The sequence below is a fragment of the Brienomyrus brachyistius genome, chromosome 4 (genome assembly GCF_023856365.1).
Source record: "Brienomyrus brachyistius isolate T26 chromosome 4, BBRACH_0.4, whole genome shotgun sequence".
NCBI classification, from domain to species: domain Eukaryota; kingdom Metazoa; phylum Chordata; class Actinopteri; order Osteoglossiformes; family Mormyridae; genus Brienomyrus; species Brienomyrus brachyistius.
In genome coordinates, this window is record NC_064536.1 from 24,071,029 (window position 1) to 24,094,204 (window position 23,176).

The 23,176-nt window shown below is 44.7% G+C and overlaps 1 protein-coding gene across 1 annotated transcript in view; it reads left to right on the forward strand.

Moving 5' to 3' along the window:
* The window catches only part of LOC125740155 (tripartite motif-containing protein 16-like), a 148,172-nt gene that overhangs the window by 41,348 nt on the left and 83,648 nt on the right, over positions 1 to 23,176 (forward strand). Inside the window, exons 2-4 of the mRNA XM_049011003.1 lie at positions 16,870 to 16,965; positions 18,011 to 18,244; positions 18,416 to 18,575. Of these exons, the coding sequence (XP_048866960.1) occupies positions 16,870 to 16,965; positions 18,011 to 18,244; positions 18,416 to 18,575 (490 nt within the window). The remainder of the gene's footprint in view (positions 1 to 16,869; positions 16,966 to 18,010; positions 18,245 to 18,415; positions 18,576 to 23,176) is intronic.

The window sequence follows — 23,176 nt, forward strand, 5'->3', positions numbered from 1 at the left end:
TAGTTCTTTTCTGGGGGTGTCAGTGTGCGCGCACCGTAGGCTATTACCCTCAGTTTGCCTGCTTGATGCTGATATAGTACTGCCCCTAGACCCTCTTGGGAGGCATCGCAGTGCAGTATGAAGGACTGCGTGAAATCAGGATACCCTAAAATGGGTGGCTCTGTTAAACAGTCTGTGAGCTTGTTCAGAGTCTCTTGGTGACTTCCCGTCCATGTTATGGGTGTGCTAGGAGGTGGCCGTCCTCTGTATTTTTTATTGACCCCTATTTTTTTTGTCTTCAGTGGTGGTGGCTTGTCTGCAGGCAGGGTCAGGAGCTGGTAAAGCGGTTTGGCCAGTTTGGAAAAGTTTGGGATATATGACCGGTAGTATGACAGGAAACACAGGACTCGGCTCAGCTCACCTACAGTGGCTGGGGGCTTGTCTTTGAGTGCCTGGACAGGGGCTATTTCCGCTAGATCCATCGTGTACCCCTGCCCTGACACCATCCGTCCCAGGAACCGGACCTGCCTCTTAAAAACACTACATTTGTGAGGAGTGAGCTTGACACCATGTGTTTGGTACCTCTGTAGCACATCACGGGTATGTTGGACATGAGTTTCGAATAATGGTGAATGCACTAAGTTGTCGTCCAGGTAGGGCTGACAGACAACATCACGCAATCCCTTCAAACAGTCCTCCATACTCCGTTGGAACTCTGCTGGGGCCGAACTGAGACCAAAAGGTATGCGATTCCATTGGTATAGACCCCAGGGAGTAATGAAAGCTGTCAGGGGGCGGCTCCCCGGATCCAAGAAGCCCTGATGGTATGCTTTGCCCTGATCAAGCACTGAGAACCAGGAGCTGCCATGCAGAGAGTCCAACATGTCCTGAATTCTCGGGATAGGGTGCCTGTCTGGTACGGATTTCCTGTTGAGTTCTCTGTAATCGCAGCACAGCCTCAGTTCACCTGACTTTTTCTTGACACAAACGATCGGAGATGAGTAGGGTGACCTTGACTCAGAAATCCAACCCCTATTTAACAAGTCTTGCAGGTAGTCTTTAACTTCCTGGTGCAGGGGCTTTGGGATTGAAATATATGTCTTTTTCACAGGAGTGGTGTCATGGAGTGTGATGTGCATATTTAAAGAGGGGATACAGCCTACATCTTTGTCGTCATAAGCAAACGCGTGACACTCCTCTCGTAGCAGCTGCTTTACGATTTTCTGCTGGTCAGGACTGAGGGCTGTATGCGCTTTCTTTCCCCGTGTCCTTTGTCCCACTTGCCCACTATTTCTTCTATTACATTGAACCCTATAATAGGCTGTTCTGCAACATTAGAGTCACCAGAGACTAAAATGGGAACGAGTAATGCCCTAGTGGGAGAAGTGTCACAATGCAAGTGAAATTCCACCTCTATCCAGCCCAGGTAAGGTATTTCAGTACCATTTGCTGCTAAGGCTACCAGTGGTTCGGATAGGAGTTCTGAAAGGGACCTTAGTGTGCTGCGAGGGAGGTGTTTCTTCCTCCAGTCATTGTTTATTAAGCTTGCCTGGGCCCCGGTGTCCCATAGAGCGTCCACTGGTACTTTATCGAATCGGCACCGGACAACACATCTTCTTCCGATGAGGCTGATGAGCTTGGTTTGGCGCTGAGAGGGCATGTAACCGTCAGAATGTGGGGGAGTCTTTCTCTCTTCGGGCTCGCCTGACGGCTTTAATGAGCCTTCAGAGTTGGCCTGTAAGGATGCAATGTCAATGTGGGACCTGAAACGTGACTGGGCTACTGCTGGTCCCCCTCCAGCAACCGCTTCCCGTTTCCCTGCAAGTTCCTCTGTCTGCAGCCGCGGGAGAGATGACCTTCTTGTCCACACCTGAAGCAGTGTCGACAGGTGTCGCCCGTCCCCGCTTCTCTGCATGTTTGGCATCATTTTGCCCTAGTGGATGTGCGCTTTGGTGTCACAGCCCCAGACTCCGTATACAGTTTCTTAATCTCTTGCACATCTGCTCTTAGGCCCTCAATCAACCTTACAGTCTCTGAATCTGGTCCTCTATGTTGCACTGGTTTCTTCCTACTGCTTTTGTCACCTTCTTTACTTCGTCTTTCATCCAGTGTGTCGTTGTCAATGTCTTGTGGTGGATGATTGTGAATGAACTGCACCTCTGCTTGTATCTCGTTTACTCTGGGTGGTTTGGCTGATACATGTCTCTTAAGTTTGTTTTGTCGCTCTATTTCAAGGCTAGCAGCTTCATTTATTTTTTCAATTAACACCTCATCCGGTACATTTAAGTTGCTCAGGTAAGGTTTCAACTGGAACTTCACTGCTTCATTTAACAAACCTGTCTCGAGTGACCGTAGGAATTTACGTTCCCCCTCGTCGTCTTCTCCAGATTTGCAGAGCAGTTTCTCTCTCAGCTCTATTGCTCTAAACAGGAAGGCTTGAGCAGACTCTTTGGGGTCTTGGTATATATTCATGAGTCTGTGTAGCAGGTCTGATGATGAGTCAACTTTGTAGTGTCCTCTTAATATAATTTTGAGAGTGGGGAGCGTGAGGTCCCGCTTCACTTCCAGCAAGTCCCTGAGGTGAAGGCCAGGGCTAACTGCTTTGATGACAGCTTCAATTATCTCATTTTCAGAGAATCCCTTCCTGATGCCTGACTCGATCTGGTTATTGAGACTGGTGAAAGAAAGCTTGTCTTTCTGTCCTGCTTCCCCGATCTGACCCCAGATTTTGAAGTCTCTCTTTAATGTGACTTCCGGCACTCTGGGTGTTGTAGGTGGACTCACCTCTCTTGCAGTAGTTACTGCCACGCCACCCAATCTCGCTGTCAAAGCGTCCATATTCTCCTCCAGGATGCGACATTCGTCTGCCTGCGCCTGCTGAAGTCACGCGTATTCCTGCTTGAGTTTTTCTAGGCCGATAACTTCTGATTTTTGTGATTCTGGTTCAGCTTTAGTATGTGCTTTAAGTGTCTGGACAACTGACTGGAGTTCGCTAACAAACTGCTGGAAAACCTGGGGATCTTCACCATCTTCTATTTCGGCAATTGTGATTTCCACCATCTTCATCAGGGCGCGGCGGGTCTGTCCGTTGAACCCTTCACCTGCCGGTTCGCTGCACTTGAGATGCTGGCACACTTTGACGAGCTCTGGTTTCCACAATGTCGCAATAGTCTCATCCAGTACTTGCTCCATACTTGTTCTTGCGTGACGTCTAGGTTTGGCTCACGAGTAGGTTGTTTCAGGATGCTAATTTCTTTTATTTTTTTTTAAACTCTCCTGGCTGGCTCGCCAAAATTATGTTACACACGTTACGACAAAAGCATTTGGCTGGGGTGTAACAGGTCGGCTTTTATTCTGTAATCACAGAAAATAATAATCAAACATAAAGGCTGCGCCGTGCTGACTGCTGAACGTAGCTCGCGCTCGATCTGAGCTGCTTCTACGGTTCGCAGTCAGTCTCTCTGTCTCCCAGGCGCCATTACTGCCCCCTCTGGCGCAAAAAGGGTATAGCACCAGAGGTTAGTGTTCATGCAAGCCAGTGTGAGGGTGTGCCACACAGCAAAAACAATGAAAACACAAAATACAACAAAATAATTAACTGAACCGTTGTTGAAGGGCTGCCTTTCTATAAACAAATACTCCTGGGTGCCACACATGCACTGGTACAGGGCACTGCTGCACCCAAAACACAACAAAATATCTCAGGATCCCGGTTGAAAAACCTCCATGCCATCATGTGGTCCAGTCCAACCTTCTGGAAAGGGGAGTATATCTGCCACAGCCAGGTATTACAGTATGTGGGTGTCCCCTTGGCCTGGTCCAGCCACTCAGATCATCAGCAATGAGGATCCTGTGAGCCAGATTACCCTCAGGGAATCGCGCCACATGGCTCTACAGCTGTAACTGACACTCCCTCACAATGCAGGTAATGCTCCTCATTCGGGACTCCTCTAGCAATCTCTCATTCGAAACAAAGTCAAATCAGCGGTACCCAAGGATTCTCTGAAGAGACACAGTACCGAAGGAGTCCAGTTTTTGTTTCTGGTCACTGGATAGTGTCCAGTGCTAGTTTCATACCACTGCAATACATCAAGACAAGGAGAACCAGGACTGTTAGAGAAATATGTACTTTTTTTATTGTCATTTTGCTAGATGACATTTCTTAGAAATAACACCCTGCAGCAGCTTGATCTTAATTTAGCAATAACCCTTCTTAAGAACTGTCGCTTGAATATTTCCACCCCATACATGGTGATAAACAATGTTGAATGTTATTTGCATATCCTGTTTGTGTACCTCAATAAAAGACACTGCGAGGGGAGTTCCTTTTTCGAAGTTGGCTGTGTCAGGCTGAGAGGCTAACACCTCAAGGTTGAGACCGGACTTCCCTTGCAGCAAGTAAAAAGTCATCACAGCTGTTTGTGTTGTTCTGTGTTCAGAGACTGGTTTGTTTCCAGCGTATCTTCAGAAGAAGATAACCCTAACAAGGATTCTAAAGACTTGGACCTTCATCCTCTTACAAAAATATGGGGAGCACCACACACCCCTTTCCAGTGACCTCATGATCCCCCATTGCTCTCCCAATATGACTTTATAGGTAGAGTCTCCAGTGACAGGAATGTCACTGCTGAGGTAAGTGAACCTCTCAATATTACCACTGTGTGTATTAAAAGAGCCAACTTGATTTATTATCACAAACAGCTCACCACCATTGATTGGGAGTTTGAACATTATAAATACCTTTCTCCTGAAATTGGAGTAGTTTGAAGGATCTCACTAACAAGGTCAGTCAATGCCTCATCAGACATTGTATAGGTCAGTGGTCCAATTTGAAGTTGCTGTCTGTGATTGTACAATGTCCTCCTGCTGATTCCCAAGTATATAGCTATTCTTAACCAACTCATTCCAAGCAACAAACAGTGGCTAATTTGTTCACGTAGTATACTGTACTGAGGGCGTCCAAGCTGACCAGATCTGATTGTTGACGGTGCTCTTGAAGTAAACATAACCCTTTTGTCTGATTTCCAGTGATCTCAAGTTATCATTTGGATTTATGATTAAACAAAAACATGCATACAGTGCCTCTGGTGAACCTAAACTTCCCTGACTGTCACCCCCTCCTAACTGCTGGCTAATTGAAAGAAAGAAAAAAAATTGTTTGTGTGTATCCATTAAGATCACGGAATAATCTTTCCAAAACCATGCAGTCATGTCCCATGCTGTCAGTTTCCCTTATAATGGTCTGAACACAGCTCATTGTGTTAGTGAAAGAAATAACAACGCCCTCCTCATTACCATTTACCGCCATAAACAAAAACTTTGAAAGAGAAGGTAAATAAGTAGGAATATCATCACTGAAACTCTGCTATTTTAAATGTGTAAGGTTGCTGCTGCTTGATTAATAGGCTCCATGTAGCTCCAAATGAGTTAGCAGTGCTCTGAATCGGCGCAGGCTTTGTTTTCCCATCAGGCATTGAGAATGTAAACTGAGATCCTGTAGCCAATCAAGTAATGAAAATTTAAACTGTCTTCCTGGTTTATCAAACTAACTTCCTTTTAATTATACTCTCACACTGTCACGGAAAGGTTCGGGTGGACAGGCGATCGTGCGGGCGGTGGTTCAGAAAACCAGGCTGACGAGCAAGATCGGGGTAATCGGAGTTTATTCGGGGTAGGGAAACACGGGAGGCTAGGGACGACCAACACCATGTGCACAGATCACGTAATGACAGACAACGATCACAGGCAAGACACGGACTTAAATACACAGGACTGATCACAGTAATCGGACATAGGTGGAAACAATCAGGGAAACACACGTTGGCAAGCAGGGGGGCGTGGCACACATGAGGAGCCGACGAGCAGGGCATGACACTCACGTACTGTAGTATAATTGCCTGTCACATAAACCATCATAATTTCTTAAACATACAATCACAGAAAACCCACTAAGAAAATATATGGTAATACTACTTAAACAAAAAACATCTTAATTGCCTTTATGAAATTTCCGAGAGCAAACACGCATGAAGAGAAATATTGTGTTGAAAGTGATCTCCCCTATAGCAACTTAGGGTTAAGTGCCTTGGGTAGGAGCATATAGTAGTAGATTTGAATGCTGGTCCCCTGATTCCCAGCACAGTGCCTTACCCATTAAGCTACTACCACCCTATTTAATACCTTAATGTTTCTGGATGCAAAAGCTACTGAAACTTTAGCAAAAATAACGGTTTATATAACATTCATTTCTTGCTTGTGTGCTTTAGGATCGTTTGCAAATGTTTTTGTAACGTTTATGTACAAACATTGTTTGTTCTCATTTGATGTTCGTATACTGTTTGTTCACTGTTTGGATACTATTTGCAAATATTAATATACAAACGTTACACAAACATTCAAAGTTTAATTTCTCTGTGGACTCTTCCGTTTTGAATTTATCATGCAGTGAGGACATGATGTTGAAGTCCCAGTGAAGTGTCACAATTTCAGATGGAATCCATTGCTGTCTTATTGACTCTGCTGCTGACTCAGTTCCCTTGCAATGTGACCTGTCTGTAGTGGTGTAAGATGTTGTAAGATGTTGATTCCTTTGAATTATCTCCCTGGGCTTCCTCAATCAGAGCTATAGGGTAAATAGCCTGCAGCGATGGCATCATCTTGAGGCGTGTTGCGAGCTCAACATTTCTTGGGTGCTTCACAATACTGTGTGGTATAAGCACTGGAGTTCCTGGCTTTGAAATCCAATGATGGCTTCTCGTCCTCCACTGTGATTTGTTAGTTTCAGTGTCTATTGCTATTGCTGTTGTCAGCAGAGTCTGAGTTTTCAGCAGAGTCACTGGTGTCTTCTAGCTGATCTTCTGCTGCACAGGATTTGTTGCAACTGGGTTTTTCTTGTTCAGTTCTTGACTTTTCTTTCCTTCATGTTTTTGTTTTATTTCTTCTTCTTTACGTGGGCAGCCAAAATTTTGTTGTTTCCACAAAATGCTGTCAAGCGATCGTCTTTCATTGGTTTTAAGAAGGCTAAGTCTTCTGGGTTCTTAACTTAATGGAATTTACAGGCCAAAGAGGAAATGTTTTCTAAAACTTCAGGTTCATCTACTCCAATTATCTTCTTGTTGTTTGAGACACCCTTCTTTGCAGTTGAATGCTGTGCAGCTTGCTGTTCTCCTCTAGACATGTCACCATACATTTGCACGCTTTCCTTTGTGTTATGATTATGTTCCAGCTTTCTCATAGAATTCATTAATATGCACAAGCACAACCTTAGCCACTTCCCATATTGACTTATTTATCTGAGATTCTCTGCCAGTTGTCAAACCCTGTTGATAAGTCGGTAAACATGCCCCTTTTATCACTGCATCATCTACAGTAATGACATTTCCTAGTCCGGATATTTCCACAGATTGCCTTGTTTTGTTTTGCACCGCCTTCAACAATTATTACTGTAACAAAAACAGGTTTGGTTTTCATAGTTGAAATTTCCTTGAAAATGTTGTAATATTGCTTTGTGTGCGCATCAATACATTTTAAATTGCCATCATACAAAATAGGACTTAAAAGGAGTAGGCCAAACTATGGAAGCCCGTTTCCACCAGCGTGGTCATTTTGTTTTGAATAATTTAAGTCAAAATATCTCAAAATAGTGACTTAGTATCTAGAAATTTCAACTTAATATCTCGGAATTTCGATGTAATGTGCTAATCTGTTTTTTCTTTTGACGCTCTGCTGCCACTCGCAACCTGTCTCGTCTCGGGCATCTTCAAAGGCAAATCTGCAACTGGGTGTGACGTTCCTGAAACCAGTCATAGACAGTACCCTTAACTGGTTCCTGGACTCAACCTAACAGAAAATCCATTGGGAGCCTTGGGTCTTGCCTTAACATTAAAAAGAAAGGGGACTCCCCAACAGTTGGGTGAGGCGTGGTGTTATATGAGTACAAAAGTTGTGGAAGGCAGGAACTCTACTCCCGCTTCTGAGAAACCGGAAGGGTGCGCAGTAAATGGTGAAGGGTTCGGTTAAACCACTCACATTGGCCATTTCCAGCTGGATGATACAGTGTAGTGCGAGATTTCTCAATGCCATAAAGAGTACATAACTGCTGGATAAGAGAACTCTCGAAGTTACGGCCCTGATCTGAATGTAACCGAATGGACACCAAACCTTAAGAACCACTCGGTCAACAACACCTGGGTGACAGTAGAAGCCCGTTTGTTCCGAGTGGCCACAGCCAGCATATATTTACTAAATACATCCATCATATCTAGGACATATTCAACCCCATCATGAGTTGCTTCCAACACTATAAAGTCCATAGCAAGGATCTCATTAGGGTGAGAAGCCAACAAATGCCCCATGTAACTACGAGCCATGAATTGGGGGTCCTTGCCAACTTGACATCTTTCACAAGTCTGATACCTGTTGGACACATCTGAAGACATTCCTGGTTAATAGTATCAGCAGCAAATCTAATGTCCGCTTCACCCCCTTTTGTGTCCATGCCTCTAATGCACCTTCATCAAAACAACATCAGAATGGAAGACCTGGCAAAATGAAATGCCATTCTGCCCTACCAAGCGGTCCCATTGCCTGAGACATGCTAAAGCCAAAGAACACAACTGCTGGAGCAAGGCCTGGGGGTGGGGCTCGATGCCGAGTGCCTGGTGGCCAGGTGGCCTGGTGGCCTGGTGGTCTGCACCCATGGGGCCTGGTCGAGCACAGCCCGAAGAAGGCACATGGCTCCCCCCTCCAATGGGCTCACCACCTGTAGGAGGAGCCAAAGGGGTTGGGTGCAGTGCCAGTTGGGCAGTGGCCGAAGGCGAGGACCTTGGCAGTCTGATCCTCGGCTACAGAAGCTAGCTCTAGGGACATGGAATGTCACCTCTATGGTGGGGAAGGAGCCTGAGCTCGTTGGACTTACGTCCATATGTCTTGGACACTTGGGTGTAGCGAGGGGCGGAGCTGTCAACTGATCACTACCTGGTAGTGGATTGGCTCCGCTGGAGGGGGAGGAAGCCGACCAGGCCTGGCAGGCCCAAGCGTATAGTGAGGAATCCCCTGTCAGGAGGAGTTTCAATTCCTACCTCTGGCAGAACTTCTCCTACTCCTCTGCTGTATATCCCAGGGGAGGCGGGGGACATTGAGTCCGAATGGGCCATGTTCCGCGCCTCCATTGTCGAGGTAGCTGACAGGAGCTGTATCAGTAAGGTGTTCGGTGCCTGTCACGGCGGCAATCCCCGAACCCGCTGGTGGACACCGGTGGTGAGGGATGCCGTCAAGCTGAAGAAGGAGTCCTATCAGGCTTTTTTAGCCTGTGGGATTCCGGAGGTAGCTGCAAAAACTCGGGTATGGGAGGAGTTTGGCAAGACTATGGAGAACGACTTCCTTTGAAGAGCTTTGAAGAGATTGTGGTCCATCCGGCGGCTCGGGGCAGGAAAGCAGTGCAGCATCAACACTGTTTATGGTGGGGATTGTGAGCTGCTGACCTCAGCTCGGGACGTTGTGGGTCAGTGGAAGGAACACTTCGAAGACCTCCTCAATCCCACTGACACGCCTTCCAATGAGGAAGCAGAGTCTGGGGACTTAGTGGTGGACTCACCTATCTCTGGGGCAGAGGTCGCTGAGGTGGTCAAAAAGCTCCTCAGTGGCTGGCCGTCCAGGGGGTGGATGAGATCTGCCCGGAGTTCCTTAAGGCTCTGGATGTTGCGGGGCTTTCTTGGTTGACACGCATCTGCAGCATCGAGTGGACATCGGAGGCGGTGCCTCTGGATTGGCAGACCGGGGTGGTGGACCCCCTGTTCAAGAAAGGGGACCGGAGGGTGTGTTCCAACTATAGAAGGATCACACTCCTCAGCCTCCCTGGTAAGGTCTATTCAGGGGTTCTACAGAGGAGGCTCTGCCGGATTGTTGAACCACGAATTCAGGAGGAGCAGTGTGGTTTTTGCCCTGGTAGTGGAACAGTGGACCAGCTCTATACTTTCGGCAGGGACCTAGAGGGTGTGTGGGAGTTTGCCCAACCAGTCTACATGTGCTTTGTGGACATAGAGAAGGCATTCGACTGCGTCCCTCGGGGAGTCCTGTGGGGGGGGCTCCGGGAGTATAGGGTGCCAGGCTACCTTATAAGGGCTGTTCGGTCCCTGTATGACCGGTGTCAGAGCTTGGTCCTCATTGTCGGCAGTAAGTCGGAATCGTTTCCAGTGAGGGTTGGATTTCACCAGGGCTGCCCTTTGTCACCGATTCTGTTCATAACTTTTATGGACAGAATTTCTAGGCGCAGCCAGGGCATTGAGGGTGTCCAGTTCGGTGACCTCAGGATTAAGTCTCTGCTTTTTGCAGATGATGTGGTTCTGTTGGCCTCATCAGACCGTGACCTTTGGCTCTCACCGGAACAGTTAGCAGCCAAGTGTGAAGCGGCTGGGATAAAAATCAGCACCTCCAAATCCGAGACCATGGTCCTCAGCCGGAAAAGGGTAGAGTGCTTTCTCTGGGTCGGGGAGGGGGGTCCTTCCCCAAGTGGAGGAGTTTAAGTATCTCGGGGTCTTGTTCACAAGTGAGGGAAGGTTGGCCCACAGAAAACCCACATAGGGGCCCCAAAGGGCAAAACTCCTGGGGGCCCCACATGGGATTAGTCCTGTCCACACTGGCCCACAGTATACCCACACCTACCCAAACAGGGCCCATATGGGCATGTTTGCTGGAGGGTTAAGGGGCTTGCTCAAGGACCCACAGACATGGTGAGGCTGGGTTTGAATCAGTGAGCTTGTGATTACAGGTACACAGGCTTAGTCCACACACTGCCCCTACTAGGATAATTTACAGAACTAAATCATACAAACAAGACAAGAACTGAATAGGAAAACAGTAAGACAACCTATAACCTGGAAAACAGAAAAGAAAAGAAAAAAACAAAACTAGTAGGGAACAAAACTAATAAAGAGAAATACACATATGAGGCTGGTTAGAGGCCAGTCTTTAACCTACAACTAGGTAGTTAAACAGTCTACCAGTCACTCACTCAACCCACTGAGCTACACAGTGGTTCAAGGAGACAGGAAGTTACACTGGGGCCTTAGGGCTAAGAGTGTGGAGAGACCGAGATGGTCGGCGACACCCGCTGCCCAAATGGGGACTAAACACATAGGACAGAGATGGACTATATGACAGAGAGGGGGAAAGGCAGAATGACCAACAATGACTGCTGGCCAAAACGGGGAAAGGTCACAGAGGTCGGGGTCAGACAGGCACTGACACTGACAGTAACTTAGAAGACATACAAACTGCATTTGAAGTATACAATAAAAATCTATGTACCTGTATGTGCTGACATGCAGAATGTGGATCAGTTTATAGAGAATGTGGATCTGCCATCCATAGGGAGAGAACAGAATAACAGGCTTCTTTGTGATATAACAATAGATGAAATTGAAAAGACTGACTCTAAGATGAAAGCTAATAAGTGCAGAAGGACTGATGGCTTCCTCTCTTAGTGGTATAGAATCCTTAAAACAAAAATAACACTTTTGCTTCAGGCATCTTTTACCTGGACTCTCAGAAAGAGAGAGATCCCAACATCTTGGGGTGATGGAGGCCACCATGTCAGTGATGCCTAAGGAAGGTAAAAATAAATTAGAATGTAGTGCATGCTGACCAATTAGTCTCCTAAATGTGGGTTATAAATTATATGCTTTGATTCTGGCCAAAAGATTAGAATCGGTGATTCCAGACCTGGTTGGTGTGAATCAGACTGGCTACATTAAACACAGACAAGCACAGGACAGTATAAGATGGACTCTGCATGTGATTGACCAGGTCATCAGGGAAAAGTCTAGCAGTGTGTTAGTCAGCCTAGATGCAGAGAAGGCATCTGATTCTGTACGCTGGGAATATTTATACCAGGTCAAGGGAAAGTTTGGTTTTAGTATGGAATTTATACAGTGAATTAAAACAATATATTCAGCCCCAACTGCCAGAATTAAACACATATGACACATTATCACCCTGGATAGGGGGACGAGGCAGGGGTGTCCGCTCTCACTGACCCTTTCTAACTTGTATATAGAACTGCTGTCCGAAGCTGTAAGACAAGATCTCTCTGTAGAGGGTGTAACAATAAGGGAAAGAGAGCACAAGGTTTCTGTGCATGCTGGTGATGTCATGGCGTATCTCAGCAATCCAGAGCTCAGCCTTCCAGCCCAAATGGAGTTATTGACCAATTAACAAGTTATTTGTTGAATGCCAGTAAAACCCAGTTTTTGTTATTTGATTTTCTCCCTTCAGAAAAATTTAAATGTATATACCCCTTTAATTGGCCTTTTGAAATACATTAAATATCTTGCAGTGTATCTGCACGGTAATATTTCCAAACTATGTGAGGTGAGTTATACACCAGTCACTAAAAACATTTACTGTGACTTGGACAGGTGGGGAAGTCAGATTTTTACAGGTATTTGCAATTTTCCCATTATTTTCTGCAGGAAAAAATTACCTGTGCAGTTCTATCTTATCCAGATATTTATCAGAAGGCAATTAGACATTATACAGAGGTTTTATCAAGGTATTTTATTATTGAGAAAAACATTAGCAAGATATATTAGAAATAAATGGGAAAAGGGATTGGTGATATAAATTTCTGAGGAAGTACGGGACAATGGGTGGAAAAACTTAATTAGCTCTAGAAATGTAAATGTAGGAGCCTAAGTTCATCGGTTAAAGTTCCTCTTTCCTCAGATATGTATTCAAGGAAGCCCTGGTACCAAAACCCAGGGACCAACAGGGTTCCAGTGAAAACCTCCACAGGTAGGAAGCCTTATTTGCCAGTGTGACGTTGTGCAGGGTACGGACCAGGGAAGCAGGCGAGGGAGATGCAGGATAGGGGAAAGAGGACTTTAATGGGTAGGCAGAGAGGCATAAACAACAAACTGGTACTTACGCACGAGAGACTTCAATGACAGGACTCGGGAAACACGGACTAAATACACAAGACTGAAGGCAGGAAATGCGGAATAGCTGGTAACAATCAGGGTTTCACATAAGGTAAATGAGGGGGCTTGGCACACAGGAGGATCGGTCGAGCCAAGCGTGACAGCCAGCTAAGGGATCCAGCCCAGGTACTCTGGCCTTGGACCCAGGACCTACAGTTACTATCAGTTACTTGGGTTCCGGTGAACCTCTCTTCAGGTTGGGAGCCTCTTTCACCTGCAAAGGGTTTAGGGATCTCCGGCTACTTCCATTCAGGTTCTGCAGGAAAGTCCCAGGATAATCCATACTTAACCCTAACCCTAACCCTAACTCTAACCCTAGCCTGAGCCCCAAGCCCCTGTCATATATCTGCAGACGCCAGAAATATCAGCCAAGCTGCACTTGTGCTGAGGTAACATCTTAACAGCTGTATGTTTGCAATGTGATGTTTGTCACTTTTAGGAACAGTATCTGCTACATACTAGTAATGTTAATGTTAATACATGTAAGTGAGTATGTCTGCTTTGAAGATCACGCCTACTTAGGTAAAGGGTGGGGAAACAGGTCAATCCTGTAAGTTAGCTTTCTAAAACATTCCAACACAGTTGAAAATTAATTTCATACTAATTCAAAATTCTGTAGCATTTAATTGTGACTTTAAATAAATCCTAACAGTATGTGTGATTGTGGGGTGGTGTGGGGCTTCAGGTATGGGCTTGCCCCCCCCCCCCCCCCCACTTGTGAAGTTTACATGTCCCCCCCCCAACATGAGTTTTCTATTCATCCTTCCGAGACTGAAAACATGTGGTCAGCCAATTGGGATCTCTACGCTGCCCTCAGTGTGTGATTGTGTGTGTGAGTGTGTGCTCTGCTATAAACTAGTATCCTATCTATTGTGTCCCCCGTCCTGTGCCACCTGGGACAGGCTCCAGGCTCCCCACCCCCCTGTACAGGATAAGCAGTAATGGAGGACGGCTCCACACTGTTCCAAAGAAAGGGCGCTCCAGCTCCCTTCAGGACTTCAGACCAGCTGCTCTCACTTCATGCCTCCAGGCTTGTGGGTGTGGTTACCACTCCTGGTTCTGCATGTACAGCTTGCATGTTCTCCTCGTGTTCCTGTGGGTTTCCTCAGGTTTCCTCCCGCTGTCCAAGATTATGCAGTTTGGTGAATTAGTGTCTCTAAATTGTCCTCTGTCTGTGAGTGAGTGTTTGCCCTGCGATGGACTGGCATCCCATCCAGGGTGTCCCTGCCTTGTGCCCTGTGCTTCCTGTGACAGGCTCCAGGCTGTGTCCCATAACCCTGTACTGGGTAAGCGGCTATTGGAATTGGTTGGATATTTTATGTAGTTTTTAATCTTTCTTTTCCTACGGTTGGCTGAAGTTGATCCATTAATGTTTGGCTTAAATGGAAGACTTTACCTCAATAGTATTTAAGGAAACCGATGTCTAAACCCATAACACAGATCTACAAAAAAATGTTTGTTTTTTTTCAGCTGATAAGGTTTTTTGGATGTATTTAGGGTGCTTTGAGGGTGCTGAATTAAAAAATTCCGAATGTCGACAAAACGCTTGTGCTTCTCTCCCCTGATATGTGAGTCGATGGCTTTAGAGTCCACAGTTGTCAGTTTGATGACTTTTTTACAAAGGTTGAATCGCGCTTTGTAGACATTAGTCGTCTTTTTCAACCAGCCACAGTACTTTTTTTTAAAGCATTGACATTAATAACAATTAATAATTAATTAATATTAATCAAATCATACATAACATTTTCCTGTCACTGTTAGATATTTTACATTTCTTTTTTGCATGATGTTAGACTGTTTACGTGCTAGTTGTAACTAAAATAAAAATATTCTTGCAATTCTGAATGCTTTTCAAAAGTATTGCTTTAATTAATTAATGAACTATTAAATATCTCAGAAACTAGAGCTAATCTGGCAAAACTGAAGTCAGATTCTTAATCAGCACCATGAACTTAATATAAAACCGTTCAGACATCTTTGGCACCAAAATTACTGTATACCAGTGTAATCGCACAGTCCTGCATATCACACCTGATACCACATGATAGTATAACATTACATTTTCTGCAGTAAATCTGCTTCATCTGGAGAAAAAAACTACAGAAAGACAATCTTCGTAACAGACAGACATTCATTCTCAATAGAACTGCTCTCATACCTGTCTATCTAATTTCTACCTAAAAGAATCAAATAGTAAGATTATAGCTTGTCTGTGGGAAATCAATGACAGTAAGAGCTACATTCATGAAAGCTAAATAAATGTCTGATGTGTGTGTAGTATGTATGATGTAATATTTTGATGTCATAAACAATTCCAGTGTTTGTTCAGTCTGTTCTTTTCAGTCTGGCCTCAGTCCAAAACCACACCTACTGCAAACCAGACATACTGCAAACCACACCTACTACAAACCACACCTACTGCAGAAGCAGGAAGCTCCTCTCACTTTCACAAATAAAATTAACTGTAAATGAAAACAAAAACTTATCCAGTCAGTGTTCTTTGGAAAATGGCAAAAGCCAATATCACACTGGATCAGAATGAGTTCAGATGTCCAGTCTGTCTGGATCAACTGAAAAATCCAGTGACTACAGCCTGTGGACACAGTTACTGTATGAGCTGCATTAAGAGCTGCTGGGATCAGAAGGATCATCTTGGAGTTTACAGCTGCCCCCAGTGCAGACAGACCTTCACACCCAGACCTGTTCTGGGCAGAAACACCATACTGGCTGAAGTGGTGGAGAAACTGAAGAAGACTGGACTACAAACAACTGCTCCTACTGACCATTATGCTGGACCTGGAGATGTGGAGTGTGACGTCTGTACTGGGAGAAAACACAAAGCTGTCAAGTCCTGCCTGGTGTGTCTGGCCTCTTACTGTGAATCTCACCTCCAGCCTCACTATGAGTCTCCAGCTTTTAAGAAGCACAAGCTGACTGATGCCACTGGACATCTGCAGGACAAGCTCTGTTCCCAGCATGACAAACCCCTGGAGGTCTACTGCCGTACCGACCAGCAGTGTATCTGTTATCTCTGTACGATGTATGAACACAGAGGCCATGATACAGTCTCAGCTGCTGCTGGATGGGTGGAGAGACAGGTCAGACCAGAAATACTCATATGAATTATAACATTTATTTGAAAAAACAGAAAAGAATGGCTTTTGTCTTAGTGCATTTGAGTCTATCTGCTATGATCAAGTGATCAAAATAATACGATCAAAGATGAAAGAAAAATTAACTAAAAATGCAAAATGTTGTTATAAAGTGTAAAAACGTTCTCAGTGAATTCCTACTGAAAACTCCTTTAAACAGTGAATCATGTGGCTGCAGCTGGATACATACAGCAAGCAAACAGGGTTCAGAGGTTCACTTACTGTTTGGCTGAACATCTGAATGGCTGAGATGTCTGAGCTAAGAGGCTGTGATGTGATTGTTGCTGCCAAATGCTGTGGGTCCAGCATCTCAGAAACAGCCACCATCCTGGGATTTTAACACACTGCAGTGTGTAGAGTTTACTGAGGATGGTGCAATAAACATAAACACCTGTGGCGGGTCTGTGGGTGAAAATACCTTGTTAATGAGAGAAGTCAGAGGAGAACAGCCAGACTGTTACAGCTAACAGGAGGGTCACAAGTGCAAAAATAACAGCTCAGTACAATGGTGGTGAGTCAATGGGTCTATGTCCAGTTTATCCTACCTAAAGTCAATTGTTCATTTAAAAATATCCATCCATTCATCCATCCATCTATACATCCCCTGATCGCTTATCCTGGTCAGGGACATGTGTAGCGCCTGGAGCATTTCCCAGGCAGCATAGGGCACAAGGCTGAGGTCCACCCTGGACAGGATGATTAAGGCATTTTATCTCTGCTAATGAAACAAACTTTTTTGTCATCTTGTTTGCTGTTTGTAGAAACAAATGGGAGAAACACAGAAGGAATTTCAGCAGAGAATTCAGATGAGAGAGAAGGAGCTGCAGGAGCTGAGAGAGGCTGTGGGCTCATTCAGAGTGAGTATGAACCTGAGGAGAAGATAACAGCTGGCTTGTGATCATCTTGAATCAAGACTCTTCCCCAGAGTCAACAGATTTATAATGTTGTATGGATTAATCATACTAAGGTCACTCTGGGTTACTCTTGGTCAGAGGTTTGGTGGGACAAAGGTGCCAGATAACAGTGTCACGAGACAGAACAGGAACAGGGCACCCAGACAGGGTGCAGTCAAAGAGCCAAATCACAGTATGGGAGTCAAAGTCGGGGTTGCTAACAGAGATGGGAAAGCGGGTTAATCTACCCAGGGGAGTGAGGGAAAATGGGAACAGTCATGGGGACACGGTGAAGGCGAGACACTCAGGCTCACCTAGATGGGGGTCGGAATCAGCGGTTGCTTGGGTGGGAGGGTCTGGGAGATCAGGCAGACAAAGAGTCACAGGAGGAACCTCACAGAACCAGGGAGAACCGGGGCAGAGAAACGCTCAGCAGTCTAGCATAGTAATACGAAAACATCGATAAAGCTGGTTTACCCAGTTTACCCGGTTGTATATTACCAGTAACGTAACCAAGAATAAAAGGAAGTAGCTGTCAGTATTCAGGGAAGGTACATTCGGCTGGGGGGCGTGGTTCCTGCAAGCGATCTGGGCTCATGCACACAAACAGGGATTAATTGACCTAGGGTTTCCTTATCCTATTTATTTGGAAAAATGCAATTTAAGGCTCATTTGAGAAACAGCAAGTTGTCATATACCTGTGCAATAGAAATAAACACCATGAAGTTACCAATTAAACTGAGACCTAAAGGTGACACCCAACCTGCCACCAGTCTCTGCCAAATCCCTGCAGCTGACAGTGTATGAGCTTAATTAGTGATCATTTCCAATCAGTGTTTGCTGGGTTTCAGTAGCTGAGGCATCCAGCATGGTGACTCTCCAAACCCCAGCCCTGTGCTGCTTTTATACCTCCTGTCAGCTCACATCACTATTGTACAATGAGGCTCTCTGGAGTCTCAAAAGGGGCCAATTGTAATTTACCGTCCTCTGCTCCCTGTGTCACCAACAGAGATCAGCACAGTCAGCAGTGAAGGACAGCAAGAGGATCTTCACTCAGATGATCCGCTCTATTGAGAGAAGACGCTCTGAGGTGACACAGCTGATCAGAGATCAGGAGAAGGCTGCAGTGAGTCAGGCTGAAAGAGACATGGAGAGACTGAAGCAGGAGATTGATGAACTGAAGAGGAGACACTCTGAGCTGGAGCAACTTTCACACACAGAGGATCACAGCCATTTCCTCCAGGTAACAGAACAGCTACTTTAGCAGTAAGAAAACCAGAGTATTCAAATGGATGCATGTTCTCATTTGTATTTCAACTAGTCTGTCATTAGTCAGATATTAATGGTCCTGCTCATTCCATTACAATACACATTTGTTATTATGAAGTTGTTTAATCAGACTGTGTGTCTGTAGAGGTGCCAGAGTTTTCCTGTTGTCCCTGACGCTGGATTTGGACCCAGAATCTCTGTCTATCCACGCTGCTCTTTTGAGAATGTGAGGAAGGTGGTTTCTGAACTGAAGGATCAACTGGAAAATGGTTGCGAAAAGAAAACAGCAGAGATCCATCACACAGGTTAACAAATAAATATATTTTCCTGTCTGTTCATGTAAATACTGACCATGCAGAGAGAGTATGCAATGCAGTCAGCCTCATGTTTGTGTGATCAAGTGAGTTTCGGTTTTCAATAAGACTAAATCATTGTGAAAACTGATGATTTAGTTCCACATTCTACAGGCTGCAAAACCCAGATCACAGGAATCATGTTTCTTCTGCTTTATAGAATCCAAAAATCTGCATCATAAGTAACTTACAATGATTTACAGCTTGTTAAACTGCCTGTTATTGTCCCTCATAATGATAATACCCTACTGCTGGTGTCTCCACAATGAGTGACGTCCATCTCCCACAAGTAAATTCCTTTTACTCACATCCCTGTTTCTCTCTGTCTCCTTCTAGTTACCAAAGACACCGTCCTACCAGTATTAGTGCCCAGGACCAGAGCAGAATTCTTACAATGTGAGTCTGTTCACACACACACCTCTCTCTCCCTGTATGAGGTGGAGTGTGTTTTATTGTGTTTTACTGTGTTTTATTGTCTTTTGTTTTCTTCTGCTAGTGGAGCTTCTCTTTCTCTCTCCTGCCGCCTCCTTTCACATTTACATGAGCTGTTTATGTCAGTAGCCTTTGGATCCAATTGCAAGGCAATTTCATTCTGGGACTTTTCCACACACCAGGAATGATACATTTGGTACTTTACCTTTTCCACTGACTTCCAGCTAATGACCAAAACGGCAGCGTGTGGCTCAGTGGGCAAAGCCTGTGTGCCTGTAATCCGACGGTCGCCAGTTCAAACCCTTAGCATGTCTGTGGGTCCCTGAGCAAGGCCCTTAACTCCCAGCTGCCTGGGTGTCACTACAGGTGGTAGCTCTTCACAGACAACTTACTCTACAAAGAGGAAGGTGAGGGGGGCATAAAAAGAGAATTTCCCCACAGGGATCAATTATTATTATTAAAAGGTCCTGTACCCAAAGTACCAAAGTAGATGCAGTACTTTCTTGATACTTGAGGTGGGACTTGTAAACACGTTCATTGCCTATAACAAAACTCCTACTGATTTAGTGCATTGAAAATATACAGCAAACATTATTTTTTAAGCCCTGTTTATGATGAGCTGACAGTGTTAGCAGACCTCAGGTCTTCAGGAAGCTTGTTCCACAGACAGGGAGCATAGAGACTAAAAGCTGCTTCACCCTGCTTGATCTTGATTCTGGGACACTGAGTAAACCTTTCCCAGATGCCGTCAGGGGTCTGCATGCTGTGTAACGTTCAAGGAAATCAGAAATATATTTATTTCTGAGACCAAATAATACTTTGTACACAAGAATATTTTACAACGAATCCTGTGATGCTCAGCAAGCCAGTGCAGTGATTTAAGGACCGGTGTAATATGCTCTTATGTTATTATGTAATAATATCTTATCGTGAACTGTGCTGAACGCAGCACTGACATCCAATAATACAAATCAAAATGAAGATTTGTGATTCATCACTGCTGAGATGGATGTCATTTAAAACCTTAACACCTATAGTGTCAGTGCTATGCTGTGGTCGAAATCAAGACTGAAAAGCATTTAAGGTCATTGTTTTGCACCATGAGTGATCTAAGTTGCTAAAAAAACAGCCTTTTCAGTGATCTTTCCTGAAAAAGGTAGGTTGGAAATAGGCCAATCGGTACTTACTACTGAGACATCTAGGTTGGACTTTTCTAAAAGAGGTTTGATATAATAGGTCTTCAGGGCCCTTGGAAAGCGGTCTGACTGAAGAGAACTATTGACTATTTGTAGCACCTCTGATGCTGTACAATTAAAAACATCAGCATTAAAGGAGCTTGTAGGTAGAGTGTCAAGGCAGCTGGCTGGAGGCCTAAGGTGTTGAACAGTTTCTGTCAAGGCTGCATGGTCTAGGTCAGGGGTCAGTAACCTGCGACTCGCGATCCACATGCGGCTCTTTGACCTCGTGGCTGCGGCTCTTCTCAGAATGACAGACACATTCACATTTTCATGTCTTAACATATTATGATAATAGATTATTTATGGCTTAATATTTATGGAGGGTGGTCCATTGCACGGTTCTGTAATGTCTTAACTGCATCATTTACAGAACAGAACAGGTGAGAACAATCAGGAATTCACATGAGGTAACGAGGGGGGCGTGGCAAACAGGTGGATCGGATGAGCAGGTCATGACAGGAGGTGTGAGGGTGAAGACTATCGGCACAGAACTGAACAATGTTGTAATATTAGTCACCTTCGCGCTGTTACATGTGCGAGTGATTTACAACTGAGATGCCCCCCTCCCCCTGAAATAGTCTTTATTTTTTGTAAGTACTGTAAGTATCTTAAACCCCCTTCCCTACCTTCTTTCTAAATCTTGGGTCAGACATTTAGGATAAAATGGCTCTTTGCTTTAAAAAGGTTGCCGACCTGCCGATCTAGGGGGTGGAAAAGTGCCACATATAGTGATTTGCAGCCAAAGACCTGATATTCAGTAAAGCTGAGATTAATGTATTAAACACATTGTCTGACCCAGACTGTAGGTGACACACAACTGGAGTCAGATTAGATAGAGTAGCTGTGGGCTTTGATGCACTTTGTTCCCCCTGAAGTCAGTCAGAACAGGAATGGCTGACACTGGGGCTACTGCTCACTGCCTAGTGTGGGCTGTAGCTATAGCAGTGGATCCAAACTAAGTAAGCGGGGGGTGGGGCTTAAGGGCCCAGGCTGTCCTAGATGTCAGCATGTACTGGGGGGGGGGGGGGTTGGGAGTAAGATGTCAGCATGCACTGTAATACTGAAAGCAGGGAGGCTGCCCTCGCTTTGTTTGGGTAGCAGGAACTTTTTGGTCCCACACAGTAACAACTAATCAAGGCCTTTTATCTACATCCTTAAGCTAAGTTCACACTATATGATTTTAGCCACAATTTTTTGCTTGACATCGCTGTCAAAACACCCAGATCTCAGGCAAAATCAGTGTTCGATTCGTGCCGGCAAATCAGAGCTCAATCAGTATTTGTGACTGTTCAGAGATGTGACCTGACGGAGGCGCTGTTGCATTGCAGACTCCCGCCAAATATCTCAATTTTGTTGACGACTCCAAATCCTGTAGTGGTTAAAGTGACGTAGCTGATAATGAGCTACAGCCAATGAGAGCACAAGACACTGGGTGAGGAGTGATGTTAAAAAGGGGGAAAAAAGTTACATTTATTTAGATACTGTTCTTATTGATCAGGTATGTGTACGTGTATATACATTCACACAGTTATTGTGATGTGTGTGTTTTTTGTCCTGTATGTAGATGGATTTTCATGTGTTCAGGTGAATTTCTGTGTCAGTGTGATTTTAGACAACATCCAAAGATCCACTGAAACAGAAAATCACTTAATTTCATTTGTCAGTTTCTTTTTTCTTTTTACAAATAGGGTAGGTTTGTGTCTAAAGATGCCTAGTTTCTTAAAAATTGTAGTTTTAATTGGGAATTAAAAAAAAAAATTTTTTTATGCTCTGAGTATACCTTTTTGAGATTGGTTAGTATTGCACTAGGGGCGGCATGGTGGTGCAGTGGTTAGCACTGTTGCCTCACACCTCTGGGACCTGGGTTTGAGTCTCCGCCTGGGTCACATGTGTGCGGAGTTTGCATTTTCTCCCCATGTCGTTGTGGGGTTTCCTCCGGGTACTCCAGTTTCCCTCCACAGTCCAAACCATGCTGAGGGTAATTGGACTTGCTAAATTGCCCGTAGGTGTGAGAATGAATGGTGTGTGAGTGTGCCCTGCGATGGGCTGGCCCCCCATCCAGGGTTGTCCCCTGCCTCGTGCCCATTGCTTCCGGAATAGGCTCCGGACCCCCCACGACCCAGTAGGATAAGCGGTTTGGAAAATGGATGGATGGATGGTATTATGCCAAGTCGGCACCCATAGTCTCCCCCAAACTGGCTGTGACACAGAGCATCTCCTCAGTCTGCGCTTAGCGCTGCTGGAGGGAGGTGAGTGTGCGAAGTGGTTCACAGGATGTTCATATTATGATGTAAAGACAAACTCACTTTTAACAGTAATGTTTGGTGTACAATTATATGGTTAAGCATTTAAAATCTATCCATTTTGAGAATGTTTCTATGCATTTCATTTTAGGTTTATTATACAGTATCTACATGAGTTATGTTATTGTTTTCAGGATATTCTGGGCTACGCTTATATGTCATAAGTTGATGTGTTAATGCTAAGAGTCTTGAAATTTCTTTTTCTTGACATCATTAATGTCATTTTTGTATGAAGATAAACTATAGGTGCCTATTAAAATTTCTCAGATTTTAGTAAATTAAAATATATGCCTCATTGTGCACAGGGTTACTCTGGAATACTTTAGCGCACAATTTTGCATCTTGGACACCCGGATCAGGTAAATTCTCTCGGTCATGTCTGTGTGTTATATCTATTCAAAGTTACCAGCCTGAGGCTGAGTACGAAAAGCAACGCATTTTGCTTTTGTCGGGTTTTAAGGGTTATTTTTTGACAAAAGTTTATAAGTTTTATTAACCTGAAATTCATCCTGTTAGTTTAGCACGTGCCGTCCGACATTTCCTGAGCTATTTCACATAATTGAATTTCTGCTTCGTTTTT